General features: G+C 51.4%; 1 protein-coding gene and 1 long non-coding RNA gene across 7 annotated transcripts in view; one reads left to right on the top strand and one right to left on the bottom strand.

Moving 5' to 3' along the window:
• The window catches only part of Grid2ip (glutamate receptor, ionotropic, delta 2 (Grid2) interacting protein 1), a 34,450-nt gene that overhangs the window by 14,115 nt on the left and 1,085 nt on the right, over positions 1–19,250 (bottom strand). The window contains exons 2-8 of one of the 3 annotated variants that reach the window (NM_001159321.2): positions 14,959–15,113; positions 4,423–4,671; positions 4,149–4,234; positions 3,196–3,265; positions 2,319–2,413; positions 1,932–2,115; positions 22–176 (exon numbers count right to left, since the gene is read on the bottom strand). In NM_001159321.2, coding sequence (NP_001152793.1) covers positions 22–176; positions 1,932–2,115; positions 2,319–2,413; positions 3,196–3,265; positions 4,149–4,234; positions 4,423–4,671; positions 14,959–15,113 — 994 coding nt within the window. Of the gene's footprint in view, positions 1–21; positions 177–1,931; positions 2,116–2,318; positions 2,414–3,195; positions 3,266–4,148; positions 4,235–4,422; positions 4,672–7,453; positions 7,592–13,689; positions 13,753–14,958; positions 15,114–19,250 lie in introns of those variants that run through there. The other 2 variants (NM_133355.2, NM_001347529.2) reach the window with 2 other exon arrangements.
• Positions 2,398–6,781, top strand: Gm38736. Of its 4 annotated transcripts, none has more exons than XR_003955832.1 (4): positions 2,398–3,587; positions 4,156–4,265; positions 4,362–4,854; positions 5,167–6,781. It is a non-coding gene; the product is annotated as a predicted gene, 38736 (long non-coding RNA). The 4 variants fall into 4 exon arrangements; XR_003955831.1 differs by having other exon boundaries at positions 4,362–4,946; XR_868671.3 differs by lacking the exon at positions 5,167–6,781 and having other exon boundaries at positions 2,912–3,285; positions 3,376–3,587; positions 4,362–4,450.

Raw genomic sequence — 19,250 nt, 5'->3', positions numbered from 1 at the left:
CCACCCCCAGGGCCTGCTCACCCGTCATGGCTGTGTAGCCGAGGAAGCACGCGATCTTCTCCTGACACAGCTCCTGCTCCTCGTAGGTCAGCAGCTGGTAGAGGAACTGCCAGAGTACCTGCTTGGCGGGTGTGTCCAGGACGGGGTAGACATCCACGATGAGGGTATCGATGTTCCTGCGGGTGGGGGCGCAGGAGCTCATCACTCAGGGGTGTGGATGAGGTGACGGTTCCAGGCCACCCCCACCTCACCCCCAGAATTCAGCCCACACCTTGACCCCCACCCGTGAAAGACAGAGCAGAGAGGACGGGAAAGCATTCTCCAGAGTTAGTCTGCTCTGATTCAAATCGCAGTCTGGGGCTGGGGATGTTAGCTCATTGGCAGAGCATGTACCTAACATTCCCTGAGGACCTGAGTTCGAGTCCCAGCACCACCACCAAGAAAATATAATAGTCAAATCCCAGCCTCGCCACTCGCCAACTAATGAGCTCTCTCAAGCTACTTAACTTTTTCTTTTCTTTTTCTGGACTGTAAAACCAGAGATGAAAATAACATATATGGGACTTGGGAGATATCACAGTGGGTCAAATGCTTGAGTTCAGATCCCCAGAGCCCCTGTGAAAGCCTGACACAGCAGTTCAAGAATCTCTAATCCCACCATACCCCTGGAAGATGGGAGGCTGACACAGGAGCAGCCACCGGGCCGACTGGCCTGGCACCTGCAGCCATGAGACCCTGTCTCAAACAAGGTGGGAAGGCGAGGACTTACACCCAAAGCTTGACCTCTGACCTCCACAGGAAGGCCCATGAGCATACATCACACACAAATAAATACAGAAAGCACAGACTAAGGCTGTGTGTGACCTGCTTAAGGTCAGGGGCTGGGGGTGGGGTGGAGGAGATGGCTCAGCAGATAAAGATGTTTGCTGTCAAACTCACTGACTCTTGTGGGCACTGTGGCACGCATATCCCCCATAAGCAAAAGATAAAGTGTTTTTAAAGAAAGATCAGGGGATATAGAGATGAAAGAACATGTCACAGAAGGTTGTTGGTATCCTTTTACATGGGATAACATTCCAGTATTCACTATAGTGATGGTTACACGTGCTTGCAAGTATAATCAAACCCTGGAACCTCTGAATTGCCCAAGTCAGTGCGTGAACTGTGGCCAAAGAGAAGGCTTAATGATTAAGAGCATTGGTGCTACTCCTGCAGAGGACCCAGGTTCAGTTCCCAGCATCTCCCTGGCAGCTCACAAACACCTGTAACTCTGGTTCCAGAAGATGTGCCGCCCTCTACTGGCCTACGTAGGCACTGCACACATGTGGTGCACTTACATGCAGGCAAAATAGCCACATAATTTTTTAAGTAAAAAATAAATAAGTGACTGAATTGTACAACATATGAATTATATTGTAACAAGATCATCTAGACCAAACTTATGAGAATGGAAAGGAGGAAGGCTTGCCACAAGCCATAATCGCTGTTATTTGTTTATTTACTTTTAAGATTCCAAGAGCCCAGTGAGGGTTCTTGGTGTCCCATCAACTTTCCCTGCCTGCCTCAATTCGTTCAATGCAGTTCAAATAGGTCTGTATTTGCCCGAGGTGTTAGAGTTCAGATTTAGCTGTGCAGGGTGGCTCTGGCTTTTAATCTCAGCCCTGAGGAGGCAGAGGCTCTCTGAGTTCTGGCACAACCGGCTATGTAGCAAGACTGGGTCTTAAAAATCAATAAAGGAATAAATGTAAAAGTTGAGGTTTGTTCTAAGGCACGTCAGTTGTTCCTCCCTTCATACTAGCTATTGTCTTCCCTCTTTCCACCTAAGGCGGCTGAGGAGCGACCAGCAGGCAGAACAGGATTGCCAGTGTTTAGCTGAAACTTGGGTGGGGCGCAAACAGGTTAGATCCCTACCACCGCTCTTCCCAGGGCACCTGTGCTGAAAGAAGCGCTCGAGAGCTCGGCAGACTCCATAGCGCTCGGGAGGAGTGAGGAGGTGGTCCAGCTGCTGGCTGAAGGTCCTCCCCTGGACTCGGATACTGGAAGGCAGGATATCCGCCACCCACTGCAGCGAGGTGAGAGCTGACGCCCGGGTCGGGGAATCCAGAGAATCTGAATCTGCGGGGGACCACAGGCATGGGGAGGCACGGGTGACCCGGAGTCACCAAGGTAGGTGCAGTTTCCCAGACAGGTGGGGTCAGCAGCCTTCTGAGCTGTGAACAGCATTGAACGCTGCGAGTTGGGCTCTATCGCACCCCCTGGCGGCGTCCCTGGGAAGCGACCAAAACAGTCCTGGGAACTCTACGACTAGACAGTCTCACCACTGGCGAAAGGGACCGGTCCTTCCTCTACCACCAGCGTGGGCATGGCGCCACTGCCCTGCAACATGGACACCACCTTGTCGTGGGAGCAGTTCCTGCAAAGGAGATGGCCCAGGAGGGCCTGCCAAGTGAGCTCTGCCCATCATGTAGAAGCCACCCAATAAACCCACCATTCACTCAGGAGTAGCCAGAACCCCAACTTTCGCATAAGTTAAGGTCTTATATGGTAGAAGCCCCAGGCTTTGGGCAGCTTTGCCTGCAGATGCCTTGGATTGGCATTCCTGAGCATAGAAGGAGTTATTCCTATGTCACCCTATGGCACACAACCATAATCCAAGCACTTGGGATGCTGAGGCAGGAGGATTTGCAGAATTTAAAGCCAGGAGGATTTGCAGAATTTAAAGCCAGTCTAAACTATATAGCAAGTCCAAGTTGCCTGGGCAACTAATCAAGACCCTCTCTCAAAGTAAAACGTTTAAATGGGGCTGGGAGCCAGGCATGGTAACTAACACTGCAACCCAGTGCTCAGCAGAGGCAGGTGGATTGTCATGACTGCAAGGCAAGTCTGGGCTACATAGTGAGTTCCAAGTGAGCCTGGGATACAGAGTGAGGCACTGTCTCAACTAAACTAAACTAAACTAAACTAAACTGAAACAAAACAAAATGCTGAGGATGTGGCGCTGAGATTGTATCTTGCATTTGGTTCCCAGCATGACAGGGAAAAAGTGGCTTTCACTGGAAGAGGGATAGACACAGGATGCATAGGACATTGGACATAGGTCAGAAGGGGATCGGGGCCATTGTTAGTGTCCCAAGAGGCAAAGGTCTTGGGGGATGGTTCGTCACCAAATCACAAGACACCCCAGAGGCTCCTAACCTCATGTCCAATCCATTGAGGAAGAGGATCCGGTCACCTGACTTGAGGGAGGCATTTTCAGCCGGGCTGCCTGGAAGAGAGAAAGACAGGGTAAGCCGTCAGCCGACCACCACGTGGTGGACTTGGGTGGGAGTCTCCTCCACTCAACACCCTTGTGTGAGCCAGATAGCCGTTCTTCAGTTCACAGGTGAGAACTGACACTCGGCACCATCTAAATGGTTTAGAGAGTGAGAAAGCTTGCGGCCACGTCTGACTGAGTCTGATCCCTGAATCCTACAAATTCTCCTCCTACCTTCACACTGATGAGGGGAGACCCATCTTAACCGTGGACAGAGACACACTCTAACAGGGAGCCTGGATCGAGGCAGGATTGCATAAAAGAGTGAAGGCAGGTTAAGTATTGGCCTTTACCACTCTGTTTTTTTAAAAATTTATTTCATTTTCATGTGTGTACATGTGACATGCATGTGTGTGTATGGATGTTTTCATTTGTGTAGGTGCGTGTGTGTATGTGTGTGTCTGTGTGTGCGCATGCAGAGTGGTGCATGTAGATGTAGAGGCCAGAGACTGATACCATCCTCCATCGCTCTTCCACCTTGTTCACTGAGCCAGCAGGGTCGCTCAGTCAAATCTGGAGTTCGTCCAGACAGTTAGCTTGCTACCCAGCTTGTTCCAGGAGTCCCAGCTCCTCCTTCCAAGGCTAGAATTACCAGAGGTTAGCATACCCACCTAGCATTTTATATGTGTTCTAGGGACCCAAAGTCCAGCCCTTATGTCTAATCAACAGTGGCTCTAACCATTGGGCAATCTTCCCAGCCCTACTCTCTGCTTCTTAACAATGGAGGATGCACTGTGACTAGCAGGCATGGATAGCATTGCCAGAGAGGGCTTCATCAGGGTTTGTCACCTCATTCCCAATCTTAGGGATTCAAGGTAACCTGTCTATCCCTCACCAGGCAGGACAGATTCGATCCAGACCGGTCCATGGCCTCGCAGAGTGAAGCCGAAACTCTTGTTGCCTTTATAAACTCGAACCGTCCTGTGGGAGGAAAAATGGAACGGGATTGGAGGTGGGTTATCTTCCGTCTCACCCTGAGAATAGAGGACCAGGGCTCAGGGGATGGACACATCTCACGTCCTTGTCCTCCCAAATACCCACTGCCCAGGACTCCGACCCAAGCAAGATCAGATGTCCCCTGCTGTCACCTGCACGCCTGTCGTGCGTACCTACGAGGACCCCCAGGGCCAGTGCGACCGCCCAGCAGCGAGGTTGCCTTCCGCGGGGGTGGCTCATCCGGACGGCGGGGAGCGGCGCTAGCGCGCGTGGACACTAAGAGGCGCTCCGGGCGCTCCTCGCTGCGGCTCCGACGCAAACGCTGTGCGCCCTGCGCCCTCCGAGCACGGCACAGCTTGCCCAGCAGACCCTGCGACACCACCTCGTCGAAGCGCGCCCGATGCTTTTTGGGAATAAAGATCCTGCAAGGCAAGGATCGACCAACCTCTGAGTCAGGCGCCGTCCCTGACTACATTCCAAAGGCACCTCCTAGTGGCTCTTCTGTGCATTCCTAGGGGTGACCAGGGACATTTTCATTCTCCCCTTCGGTGAACAGACTTGCATTCCCAGCTTTCCTAGACCTGGTCCCCGTGATGGCTCAGCAGGTAGAAGTACTTGCTGTCAAGCTTGAAGAACCGAGTTCGATTCCCAGGCCCTACACAGTGGAAGGAGAGAATTGACTATCCTAGACTACACCGTGAGCGCGGCATCCTGCTTACCCTCGCTTGGGAAGCCCGCATGGACTGTTTCCTTTATCCTAACCTTTGTAGGGCCTTCCTGCTCTCAAACCAGACTAGAGGCGGTCCAGCTCCTGCCTGTCTTCCATCTGTCTGCCCTTTGTCTCCATCCTCTCATGTTCTTGCATCTACTAGTCCAAGCCCCAGCTAATGCTCTCCTCTCCCCCTTCTTATTTCCAGGTGATTTCTACAGCAGCCATCCCCGAGGCACCTGCCTTACCTCCGAGGGTCCTCATACTTCCGGTTTCCCTGCTTGCTTTCTCGGCCAGCCCTGTCCACGGCCACTTCCTTGCAAAAGTGAGGGCAATTACTATCTCCAAGTTTATGGCTCTGCTCGATACATTCTTATTTTTCCTTTATTTTATTTTATTTTATTTTATTTTTTCTGAGACAGGGTTTCTCTGTGTAGCCCTGGCTGTCCTGAAACTCACTCTGTAGACCAGCCTGGCTTCAAACTCAGAAATCAGACTGCCCTTGCCTCCCAAGTGCTGGGATTAAAGGCGTGCGCCACCACTGCTTTGCTTCCCCTTTAATATTTTTAAAAGAATAATTGTTATTATTTTTGTAAGTGTGTGCATGTGTTCCCAGTCCCCTGCATGTGTTTGGTGAACCTCTGCCCACTTGTCCCTCCTTGATACTGAGCTCAGCTATGGAGGTCCTGTGGTGCTCGCCAAAGCCTGTGGGTGGTGGGAGGAGACTTAGCCTCTATGCAATGTCCATCTGCTGGGATGAATGCTTGAGGCCTGTGCGCCTAGAAGCTCTCCAGAGCCAGAATTTGTAGTTGCCTTGTGGGCCACAGTGATGGAAAAGAACTTGGCACCTTGAGAAGAAAGTGTGTGTATGTGTGTGTGTGTGTGCGCGCGTGCGTGCTCATGTGTTCATGCATGCGCATCTGTGTGTGTGTGATACAATCCCTTCTCCACATAACAGCTTCAGCTAACACCTCTGTGAGCTTACTGACCCACTGCAGGAAATTCTAAGGCACAGAGAAACCTGTAACTTTCCAGGGTGACACAACTGGCCTCTGACAGCTGGAATCAGGGCTCATGACACTAATAAGAGCTTCCTGGCTGTACCCCAAGGCTCCCTTCTCTGTTCTTTATATCAGTAGCCAATGGCAAGGGCATGGTGGGGAGTCAGGAGAGAAAAGAGGAGGGGAGCGAAGGCTTGGGATGCAGCTGGAATGCATCCTCCCCTGAACTGGCTCTGTAGCTCTCCCAGCCTCCACGGGTGAGGTTAATGAAGCCCTATGAGGCCGAATGAACCCCCTGGTGAGACAGAAGGAGTGCAGATCCTTCCAGAGGGCTCATATGAGCCCCACCCCCCGGGGCATTCTGCTTCAGGTTGGATACTCCAGGTGACCAGGAGGTCTCCTGAGCCTGACTCTTCCATCTGCCTGCCTGGTCTTGGCCCTCTCCTTACCCTCCTGCCTCAAGTCCAGGCAAAGGCTCCTGAGACTGTCCACCGCAGCCATCAGACCCAAGCTCTGCAGTGCATCAGACCTACTTCTAACCTGGGCAGGGGTCAGATGCCCAGTACAGCTACTTATCCAACACCAAGAAGTCCAAGTCCTGCTTGCCAGGTGGGCACCAGACTGAGTCACAAACTGGGGAGATGTATGGTGTGGTGGCTAGATCTCAGCTTGGCATCCGGAGCTTGGGCCAGAGGCCAAGGCTGCCTGCTGAGGCAGACACCCTTCCTGGCTGGCATGAGCCTTCCCTGCGGCTCCATCACTGTCTGGCCCAGACACCCCAGTTCTGGCACTACTGTCTGTTAATTAAAGCTGGCACAGTCAGATGCAGTAGGGGCGAATTCGTTATAGGGACGCATCATTGCCTTTTTGACTGTGACAGACCAGCAAGGCTCTTATGCCCTTACTAAGGACCAACAGGCCTTCCTGAGTTCCAAGGATTCTTCCTATAACCTTCCCCTGGGTCACTTCTTGCCAGAACCTCTTCTAGGATCCTCCTTTGCCTGTGTGTATTCTCCCCCAGCCCTGCTTTCTTCACCTAGCCCTTGATCTCCAGCCAGCGAAACGGTGGCGACCGGAATGGGAGCCTAAGAGGCAGCAACCTGCAGTTCTTCACAGTAGAAAGGTCTTGCCTTCCAAATTCAAAAATGCGATGCGCTAGCTTCTCACTCAGGGCACGCGACACCCCCGTTCTTGGTTCCTTGTCCTATCCTGTGAGCCAATGCAGGAAGGCTGACTTTTCATTCTAGCCTTTCACTTCATCCCAGGACTCCGACTGCGCACGGGTCCTGGGTACCCAACATCAAAACCTCACCGCCCACATGCCGACCAGTTTATTCCCACTGTCCCCAGTTTCTGGGCTCCGCCCAGTTTCAATAGGTTGCCCACCCAGGACAGGGAACCCCTCTTGATATTCCAGCCCCCTTCCCCCACCTCAAGCTAGCCAGATGCGGGGCGCGAGGTTCCCAGGGGCGCAGAACGCGATGGGGAAGCTACCTAAAGTGCCGAGAGAAGCCCTGGTCCTTCCCCATCTGGATCCGCGAGGGCGGCGCGGCAGGTGCGCACCGGGCAGCGGGTGGCAGAGCCCGCGATGACAGAGAGGGCGCCCGCTATTCCACGCGCCTTTGCTGGGCTAGCGTGCGCGGCCCCTCCCGGCCAGTCCCGCACCGTGGCCCCATGCCCGCCCATTCTTGGAAGCTCCGCCCCGCCCCGCCTCTCCTCTCCCTGCCTGGGGACCCTTCAATTAGCTGGGGCATCCGGAGGAGTGAAGATCCGGGTGATTCAAGGCTATCAAGCTCCTTCCTTTGGCTCTCTGCTGTATCCCCTCTCCAGGAGTCTTGTCTGGGATCTATCTGGCCCAGCGCCCTGATCCCCTTACAGTGGCTGCAACACTTCGCTACAGCCAACACCTTTTTGAAGAACTCCCTTTTGCAGTGCTTGGGTAGGCATTTGCACAGGACTTCCCAGGAGCTGGCCAGTGCTGAAAAAAACCCTCCCTACCTATCCAGGGGAATCAAGGGAGAAGGAGACTTTCAAAAGCCGCAGCCAGGGCCAGAGACCCGCACTCCAGAGCAGTGGATGGCCTTGCTAGGGTTTATGGATTCTAGGGGAGATGGAAGAACCCCAGAGGTTTTGCGGTCTTGGTAGCCAAGGGAGGGGTGCTGCTGGGAGCCAGGCCAGAAAAAGGTGCAGGATGTGAGGAGAGGCTAGGGTGTTTTTGTTTGTTTGTTTTTCAGTGCTGGGGCTTGAATAAAAGTTTCTCATATGCTGCCCAAGCTCTCTACTGCAGAGATGCAGCCCACACATTTTTACTTTGGACTTTGAGAAAGGGTCTCATTAAGTTTTCCAGGCTGGTCTTGAACTCACTCTAATCCAGGCTGGCCTTGAATTCTCTTTCCCTAACTCTTCTCCTCCTTCTCCCCTCTCCCCTCTCCCCCTCCCCTTCTCTCTCTCCCTTCCTGCTTCCTTCCTTCCTCCCTCCCTCTTTTCCTCCCTCCCTTCCTTCCTTCTTTTCCATAAGGTCTTATGTAGCCCAGGATAACCCAAAGTTGCTATGCAACCAAGGATAACCTTGTGAGTCTCCTGCCTCCATCCCCTGGGTATTAGGGTTACAAACATGTTCCTCCAGGCCTGGTTTTAATCCATTCAGTGAATCAAAGGCAAGGCTCTGATGGCGATGATAAACATACAGCCAACATTCCCAACCCAGACCTTGAAGATTTGATCCTCCTGCCTCAGCTTCTTGAGCAGATGGGATTATAGGCTTGTTCCACTACATTTGGCTGAGTGATTACATTTTGAAATACAGAAGTGGGCTGAGGATGTAGCTCAGTGGTAGAGCACACATGCACAGTTCCTCAGTGAGGGGCTGGGGGTGTGACTCAGGCCAGAGCCCTTGGAGTAGAATCTACCAATGAGGGGGTAGTGCATATGCCCATGGTAAGGGACTTCCCTGGCAAGAACAAAGTCCTACGTTCCATCCTAGCCCTGAAGACAAAACAAAGATACAGGGCATGCTGCTCGCACATGCCCCAGTTCCCCTCCAGCTCTTGCCCCCACTGCTCTGTAGTTATCTCTCAGAACTGTTTCTCTCTGGCAGAAACAGTAGCAGCCTCAGCCATGCCCACTCACACCTTGCCCCCTCGCTCTACCCCATGCCTGGGCGCACAGTTCTCCTCCTGCTAACAGCTGACATCAGGAACACAACTGCCCCGTGGTGACAGAGGCATTCTCCGTCTTGCTTGCCAGCGTCGGTGCCCTAGAACCAGCCACGCCCAAAGGCTATAACCCATTCACTGTGCTGACAACAGGAAAGAGGGAGCATTGGATGGATGCTCATGCTGCAGTCTGGGCACGCTGCTTCAGGGCCAAGCCACCTCAGGCACAGAGAGGTCCCCTCAGGGGGGTGAGGGCAGTGGCAGGGGCATTTGGCCAGGTGACTCAAGAGAGCACTGCCAGGGAACAGGCAGTCTGTAGACTTGTCTACCATGCCTGCCTCAGTGAAAAAACCTTATCAAAGATCATTCAAGAACAACCACTCTCAAGCAGTGCCCACCTCTACCCCCTGGGGACATCTGGCACACTCTCAAGATGTCTTTTTGGCTGCCACAACATGACAGCTGGGAGAGGGGTGTGGTGCTGGCATCTAGTGGGTAGAGGCCAAGGATGCTGCTTCTAAGCAGCCCGTGTGCACACACAGGGTAGCTCCCACACAGAGAAAGGGTAGGACCGCAAAGTTGTCCTGGAGAAAAAGAAAAAGAGACACACACCCTCGCCACATACGGAAGATCAACACTGTCTGATCGCACACCTCCCCAACATCAGCTCTCACACAAAGCTGTATTATACATGGGTTCTCGTTGTTTTGTATACGCTGTGCATGTGTGCCATATGCATGCTTTTGTGAATGTGGGTACATATGCATGCAGGTGTTGCTAACCAGCTTTGCTCTGGAGACCCCCGTCTTGGCCAAGGCTGAAATCACAGCTGGACAATTAACAATTGACAGACCCGGGGATCCGATCTGGTCCTTGTGCTTACACCAGAAGCACTGGAGCCACCGAGCCATATCCCTGGTCCTCATATGGAAATATTTTTATTTTTGGAGACAAGGTGTACAGCTGGTCTCAAAATCACAGAGAGCCACCTGCCTCTGCCTCCCGCGTACTGGGATTAAAGGAGTGTGCTATCATCACTGGATATCTTTGTTTTTATTTTACTTATTTGAGAAATGGTCTCATTAGGTAGCTCTGGCTGGCCTGGAATTCATTATGTAGACCAGGCTAGCCTTAAACTCATAGAGATCTGCCTGCCTCTGCTTGCCAAATGCTGGAATTAAAGGCATGTCCCATCATGCCTGGCTCTGCCTTCATATATATATATATATATATATATATATATATATATATATATATATATATGTATATATATATATGTGTGTGTGTGTGTGTGTGTATGTGTGTATATATGTGTATATATATGTATATATGTATGTATATATATGTATATATTCTAATATATTAATATGTGTATATATGTGTATAGGACACACATATGTACACATATATATATGTATATATAATAGTACTATAATTACTATATATAATATATACTATTTTATACATACTATATCATTATATCGCTATAATATATTATATATACTATATTGCTATAAAATATACTATATTACTATAATATAGTATGATAATATACTATAATATTATAAATATATATATATATATATATATATATATATATATATATATATAGAGAGAGAGAGAGAGAGAGAGGTGTGTGTGTGTGTGTGTGTGTGTGTGTGTGTGTGTGTGTTACCCTTGCCCCTGAGTGTGCATGTGGAGGTCAGAGGTCAACATTAGATGTCTTCCTCGGTTGCTGTCCACCTTATATTCTTTCAGACAGGCTGTCTCACTGAACCTGGAGTGAACTGATTAGACTAGACAGAATGACCTGTGAGCCCCAGGGATTCTGTCTCCATCTCCCCAGCACCAGGATCACTGGTCCATGTGCCTGCTTTACACAGGTACTGGGGAGCCAAATTCAGGTCTTCTCGATTTCATCACAGGCACTTTGCCCGTTAAGCAGTCTCTCCCACCCTATTATACCATATAAATAATTTGTGTGGGTGGTATAGGGGGTCACACCCAGGTGTGACCACACCCAGGAAAGCCCTCTGCCACAGGACTATCTCTTGGTTTTGTCTGTTTGTTTATTGTGATAAGGTCTCCTTATGTAGCTCAGGCTGACCCTGAGCCCCATAGGTAGACTCAAACTTGCAACCAACCCTAACTTCAGTGCCTGAGTGCTGGGTTTACTAAAACTATGCACCCCACTTTTGGCTCCAAGAACTATATCCTGATGTCCCTGAAAGGACACTGGAAGGAGTACCTGTGGCCCCTCCTCCCAAGCAGCAGCCCACTTACAGGGTTTCCTACCCAGACCCCTGCTGGGAGTACATAGGATAAAACAGCCCTCTTCCTCAGGCAGTCTAGAAGATCGGTTTCCTTGCTCAAGGTTGTACCATCACCGAAGAGACCCCAGGGTTCCAGCTGGAAATTCCACATCCCACCACCTCAGTCATGCCAATGGCTGTGTCCTCTCCCTACCTCACCCTTTCCTCCCCTGGATGACGTGCCACCCCGCTCCCCGACCCCCATTGTGCTTTCTCTTCCCTCCTGGACACATCACACTTTCCAAACTGCCTGTCCTGTCCTAATTAGAAAGCCATTTTACCACTTAATCAGACTGAGAGTCCTTGGGGGACAGACCCAAATTAGGTTCCAAGTGGCAGGAGGAAATACTCTGGAAGGAGGAGCACTGTGGCCACAAACCTGGACACATTCAAGGTCTGCGTTGTCCCAGAGGATAGGATAGCCACTCGCTGTATATGTGTAGTGTGTGTGTGTGTGTGTGTGTGTGTGTGTGTGTGTGTGTGTGTGTGTGATAGTGTTGCATGTAGCCCAGGCTGGCCTTAAATTTGCTGTGTTGCCTAGGATGACCTTGAAATTCTCTGGGCCTTCTAGGTCCCCCTCCCTAATGCTGAGATTACAGGCATACACCACCATCCGTGGTTTTCTGTGGTGTTGAGAATTGAACCCAGGGCCTCCCTCTGTGACCTAGGTTAGTCACAAAGTTGCAGTCGTCTTGCCTCCCAAGTGCTGGGGCTATTGGTGTGTGATCACCCACATGTATGAAAAATTCGACCATATTAAATAACCACATGTACTCAATGGCTTCTGTGGGAGAGGTCTGAGCATCAGTCTCACACAGCAGTTCCTCTCTCTTCTGATTGGGCCACTGCAGTCACTCCCAACCCTGTCTCCATCTCAGACCACACTTCTGTGTTCTGGGTGGATTCTAACCTCCATGGGAAGATTAGTTATTTATTGTGTATTTATAGCTAGGGTCTTGATAACCTACTCAAGCCGGCTTTGAACTTGTGATCCTCCAGCTGTAACCTCCCAAGGAGGTGAGATTTCAGGCACGGCATGGTTCTAAAGAAAGCTGTATGTACACACACACACACACACACACACACACACACTCATCATCATCACCACCACCACCATCATCATCTACCACCTTTTATCTATTCAACCTCTTCTTTTAGCCTTGTCTGTCTGCCCTGTACAGTTCCTTGATCAGGGCTGTGACTCTCCATTGTCTTTATTCAATGGAAGGCCAGGATGCCCCTGCTTTTGCCTTCTGCGCCCAGCCCAGACGCTTGGCCCTGAACTCTTCTCTGGTGACTGACCTTCCGGTTGCTAGGACACACTTCCAGACCCCTCTGAGGCCCAACTTTCTGAGGTAGAGTGCTGACTGACACCTGCTGAGTCCCTTGCCCTGATTGCAGGAGTCTGGGTTAGCAAAGGCTTGCCCCTGAACTTGGACTCGGATCTCACAATTAGCTTGCTGCCTCTGTAATGCTTTCTTGTCCCTTCGGAGACTTTTCCAAGAGGCTCTGCACCCAAATCCTCAGCATCCCAAGAGCCCAGCACACAGTGGGGACAGACAGGTCAGTTCCGGGGAGGGAGGGAGGTGTTCGGAAATTCAGAGATGTTGGAGGGATGGTAGTGGTGAGGAGGCGTTGCCTGAAGTCCCCGCTGCCATGTTACCCTCCCTTCGGAGCCCAGCTGGGCGCCGCCCCCTCCTCCAACAACCTCCCCAATTTTCCTGTCGCAGTTGACACCCGCTGGCGACACAGGCTTCCCATTCATCCTCCCAGCAGCGCCCCAGGGAAGCAGCGGGCCACGGGGGCGTCCGGGAGTGTCCAGGGGTTCCCGCTTTTTCCAGGATCTAAATCTAGACCACCTTCTCCCGTTCTGTTTCTCAGCTGACAGGGGCCTGTCGGGCGCTTGGGGATGAAAAGCAGAGAGGCAGACGCCGCCGCTGTCCCAGGAGAGGTGGCGGGCGGAGACAGAAGCCCCGCAGCACCGAGATGAAACCGGGAAATCTGAGCGATCCTCCCGCTGAGTCTGGCCTGGAGACAAACGCACCAAGTTCCCCGGGGACAGCCGAGTCCCCCCCACCCCCCTACAAGCCCAGCCCTCATGGAACTGGGCAGAACCGAGCTCTGCCTATCTGTCACCTCCCCAGGAAGTCCTCAGCCCCCTGCATCAGCTCAGCGACAAATTCCGCTCTAGAAATAACTTTTTGTTTCCTATCCAAAGCTTTTTCTTTTCTTCTCCTCAGCAAGAGTCAGTCCCCTCACTCACCCTAGGCAGCTCATGGTGGCCTCTTTCGGTGGCCTCCTATGCGTTTCGCTGCTGAGTCGAGATGCTGAGCCCGGGCTGGTGGGGGCGGGGGGCTGGCCAGCCCTGTCCCTGACATTGGCCAGGCCCAGAGGGAGGGGCAGACCGCGGGGTGAATGGCAGCGAGGGGAGGGGGCAGACTGAGCCCGGAAAGGGGGAGGGTGCGGGCAAGAGGCTGGAGAGAAAGCCAGGCAAGACCCACAAGCCGTGTATGTAAACTCCCAGAGGCTGTCGGATCGAAGCTGTGTGCAGAGGAGGCCCTCAGTCAAGGAGCCAGGGATGGGGGGTATTCCTGGCACACCTGGAGTCTCTCCAAGCCACGACCCACCAGGAATTTCCTCAAATACACAGCTAACTGGGTCCAAGAGCCTGTGACGGCCATTGATTTGCTCTGTGATCCTCTCAGAACCTCCACTTAACTATCTGAATGGAGTTAATTTGGTGACATACTGTCCTTCAAGGACCTAATGACGTCCTTGGCACACTGTCACCATCATCACAATCATCATCACCATCATCATCAAAGTGATATCAAAGAGCCCTAGTGGCTGGGGAGATGGCTCAGCGGTTAGTGTCAGACAACTTTAATTCCAGGACTCAGGAGGCTGAGGCAGATCTCCGTGACTTGGAGACCAGCCTGGGTTATATAGCAAGGTTCAGGCTATCCAGGGCTACACAGTTAATGCCCTGTACACACACACACACACACACACACACACACACACACACACACACATTAAAAATAAAAAGAGCCCAATGACGTGGTGGTTCACACCTGTAATTACATCATTTGGGAGGCTAGAGCAGGAGAATCTTGAGTTCAAGGCCAGCCTGAGGACCCTATCAAACCAACAAGAACAACATGGGGTACCAGGAGGCAGAGAGAGAGAGAGAGAGAGAGAGAGCAGGCACTGCCTGTAGGATTGTGTGGATGTCAGGACCCACACAGAGCTGACTCCTTCATATTGTGCCCCAAGCTCGGTCACAGTATGGAGCTGAGAAAATCTTGGTGTTCCGAGTAACTCCTGCCATCTTAGTTTGGGACAGAGTCAGGAAGCGGTGGCTTTACCTCAAGAAGTGGTCGTTCACAGGCCAGCATTAGCTGTCCTCCCATCATCACAAACACAACCGCGGTGACAGGCTTGCCTTTGTTCACCAGCTCAAGAGCAGGGCCTCGTGTCCTACCTTGAGTGAACCCACTGGCTCTTCCCATCTTGCCATCCACGGAGGTACCTGAGGTTGTCCAGGACTGGCCCCTGGGCCTCGCTGGGCAGCACGAGAGTGAGGGTCCACACCAGCTCATCCACCCGTTGCTCGGCAGCGAACTGCTTCAGTGCAGTAAACACCTGCTCCTTGGCTGTCAGCCGATCCCCCAAGATGTCATCTACCTGCAAGGACAGGGTCCCAGGTAAAACCATGGCAGGTTTACCTTGGTTTACCGCCATAGGACAGCTGACACCTGACCTCACTTCTCTCAGCTGCCCTGGAGGCAGAGACTTTTTTTTTTCTTTTTGTTTTGTTTTGTTTTTTGAGACAGGGTTTCTCTATGTAACAATCCTGACTGTCCTGGAACTCAGACCAAGTTGGCCTCAAACTAGCAGAGATCCACCTGCCTCTGCCTCTGCCTCTGCCTCTGCCTCTGCCTCTGCCTCTGCCTCTGCCTCTGCCTCTGCCTCTGCCTCTGCCTCTGCCTCTGCCTCTGCCTCTGCCTCTGCCTCTGCCTCTGCCTCTGCCTCTGCCTCTGCCTCTGCCTCTGCCTCTGCCTCTGCCTCTGCCTCTGCCTCTGCCTCCCTAGTACTGGGATTAAAGGCATTTACTACCACTGCCAATCGAGACAAAGACTATTAACATCTCCATTTTGTATCCAAAGAGCTAAGGTCACGGAAGCTGGCAGACGTGTAGAGACGTCATTTGTGGAAGAGACAGTTCACCCAAGTGCCATGAGCCACACCATTACCTGATCAGGATTTGCACCTAGGAACAACCTTTGGTTTTTTTTTTTTTTAATTTGCATATTTGCGTCTGTGGAGGTCAGAGAACCATTTGCAGGAGCCAGGTCTCTCCTCTCAAGTGGGTTCCAGAGATTGAACTCAGGTCACCAGGACTTCTAGTGAATGCCTTACCCACTTAGCCATCTCACCAGCCGGGGGAACAGCCGTTCCAGGGAATCAAAGGACTTAATGGAAGTGCTTAAACACGCGCCAGGCACTCACTAATTGCTAGTTACTATTATTATAATACTATGTTGCTGTTCCACGGCACAGCACTGTTTGCTGAGGGTTCCCACAGAGTACATTCTGGTTCCACAAAGCACTATAGAAGGTGTGCCCTGTCGTGAGTTTTAACTCTCTCTCTTTCTGAACTTTCTTGGCATTTTCTTTCTCTTTGTGCACATAACTAGCTAATGTTAATAATGAACGTCTATTCAGAGGGGTGAGGGGTGGCCATTGAAACTGGGTGTGCAATGCACACAATGTTCCTGGAAAGTAGCTTGTTAATATTCCTAAAGCATTCTTTCTCTCCTCTCTCTCTCTCTCTCTCTCTCTCTCACACACACACACACACACACACACACACACACACACAATTAGTTTTTGTTCCTGTTTTGCAGTACTGAGGATGGAATCCAGGGTCTCCTCATGCTAGGCAAGTACCACTAAGCTACATCCCCAGCCGTGTGTGTGTGTGTGTGTGTGTGTGTGTGTGTGTGTGTGTGTGTGATTTATGAGTGTCCATGTTCCTGTGTGTGCACGTGTGTGCTGGCGGAGGCCAGAGGACACATGGGGCGGCTTCCTCAGTGGTCTCTATTCTCAGTCGTTTTCCCTTTTTATTTTGAGATGTCTCACTCAGCTCCTCAGGCTGAGCTTGAATCTCCACTGTAGACCAGACAGGCCTCAACTTGTCATCCTCCTGCCTCAGCCTCCGGAGTAGCTGAGATAACAGGCCTGAGCCACAAGGCTGAGCACTCTCTCTCTCTCTCTCTCTCTTTCTCTCTCTCTCTCTCTCTCTCTCTCACACGCTCTCTCTCTCTCTCTCTCTCTCTCTCTCTCTCTCTCAATTCTGGACAGGTTCATGCTATGTAGTCCCATTTGGTCTCAAACTCAAACTTAGTATCCTCCTGCCTCCACCTCCCAAGCGCTTGGATAACGGGTATCACTGTGGCTAACTGAAGCCTGTTGTTTCACGCAGTACCTGTTATCTATGAGTTCGTGCAGCGCCCTGACCAGACTGACAAAACAATCGATGATGACTGGGTTCCAGTTGAGGTCATCAGGACTTCACAGCAAGGATGCCCTCTTCTCCTGAGCCACTTTGCTGGTTCTTTTACTGAACCTTGGAACAGACCTCTGATCTGAACTTATGCTTTCCTGCTTTCTTTCTTTTTTAACAAGATGTATGTATGTATGTATGTATGTATGTATGTATGTATAAAGGTGTTATGTCTTGTCTGTATGCACATTTGCACACCAGAAAAGGTACTGGATCCCCTGGGACCATAGTCATAGACAGTAGTGAGCTGCCATGTGGGTGCTGAAAATTGAACCCAGGGCCTCTGGAAGAATAGTCAATGCTCTTAACCACTGAGCCAGCTCTCCAGCTCCTCCCCGTCCCGTCCCTCACCCCCCAAGAGACAGCTCCATGGGTAAGAGTCATTGCCTGCCAGAGGACCTGGGGTGGTTCCCAGAACACATCTCAGACACTCATCCACTCCTGTAACTCTAGTTCCAGGGGAGTCCCATGCCCTCTACTGGCCTCCAGGGGTACTGCACAAATAAGGCACACATAATCAGCCAATATACAAGACACATAAAATAAATACATCTTTTATTATTATTGTGTATGCGTGTGCGTGCTCTGGCCCAAGTATGGAGGTCAGGGGACGACTTGTGACATTGGTCCTCTCCTTCATTCTGGTTGCCATGACTGTGGTATGTACCTTTATATCCTGAGCTATATTTAAAGTCCCCATCGCTTTCTAGGTGGCCCCACCAGTGCCTCGGGGCAGGCTTTCTGGAGAGTAAAGAACACGACTTAGCATCAGCAGGTGATATTGAGACATTCTGAGCAGAGCCCTAACACAGTGACACCTGGATGCATGTCACTGTCTATATACCCATGAGCTATTCTCATCTGACTCCAGTCCAGCTTCAAGCATCTGACCTGGCACATAGCACACAGCAGGTGCTCCGTGCATCTCTATGTGGCAGAACTAAAGGGTGGCGGCCACTCAGCGTTTCCTAAGGTCCCCCACTCACCACTGTTGTCTTCAAAGTGGCTAGGACAGTCTGTAACACCAGCCACCGCCCACCCCCACCCCCTCCACACACACACACACTTTTGTCACTGCAAGAGTTGCAGCTTTGGAATCAAAGCCAGCAGCCACAGCCTCATTTCAAAGGAGCGTGTGGCTAGCTGCAAGGGTGTTTTATGTAAGAAAGAGGAAAAAATAGCTCCCCCTCCTGGGGCCCAGGCCACAGGACGGTTCTGGTGTCAGTATTACCCAGATGTTCCCAACCTACATCTAAGCACGTGGCTCCATCACGGGACGCTAATGGATTTTCTATTAAATATCAGGGACTTAAGGAGCAAAAACTAGGGCAGGTGCAGTACAGGTGGGAACCTGCAGGGTTGGGGATGGTTATTATAAACTAGTGGGCATTCCGCAGAGGTCATCTTTTATTGGGATCTACCCACTTTGGGGGAGTTCCTGGTAAGCCCCAACTAGAATCCACCACTTCACATACCACCCCACCCCAGGCTAAAAAAAGATTTCATCAGAGCGTCCCTGATTGCCTGGCTGGGTCCATCTCTACCGGTTCTGCTTCCTGAGCAGGCCTGTATGTCCGCTCTGCCTTACCGGGGGATCTAAGCATGCTGCCTTCAAATTCTTCAGCAGTTAGATGGGACACGCCTTCAGCTCACTTCATCCCAGAAAAATCACCTGGGATGGCAGCAAACATGGCTCGTTTCTTCCTTCCCTTCCTCTACCTCCTCCTTGATTTCCCCCCACCCCTGCATTTTAATGCTAGGGGGAGGCAAATGAATGTCACAGCATGCAGGTGGGGGTCAAAGGACACTCCACAGCAATCTCCCCCTCTGCCCCTCCACTGCCCCTCCCAACTCTGAAGCTTCACATTATGATGGTGGGAGGAATCTTGCATGGTCGCCAGCCATTCTGGAAGACTGCCTGGACCACAATAGAGAACTCTGTGTGGTTGAATAGTAGACTTTTTTAGTTTTGCTTCTGAGACCCCCCCAAATCCTAATGGTCACCCCCCCACACACACACACCTACTCAGGGCCAGAATTGAGGAGTTTCCCTTCTGTGGAGAACAAGTTTAGGAGTTCAAATATCTTTGTCAAGAAGTAGAAGCCAGTCAGGTGTGGTGGCGCACGCCTTTAATCCCAGCACTCGGGAGGCAGAGGCAGGCGGATTTCTGAGTTCGAGGCCAGCCTGGTCTACAAAGTGCGTTCCAGGACAGCCAGGGCTACACAGAGAAACCCTGTTTATGGTTGAACCTGTT

This window comes from Mus musculus, chromosome 5, assembly GCF_000001635.26.
Source record: "Mus musculus strain C57BL/6J chromosome 5, GRCm38.p6 C57BL/6J".
In the NCBI taxonomy this organism is placed as follows: domain Eukaryota; kingdom Metazoa; phylum Chordata; class Mammalia; order Rodentia; family Muridae; genus Mus; species Mus musculus.
This window is presented reverse-complemented; position numbering and strand designations above follow the sequence as displayed.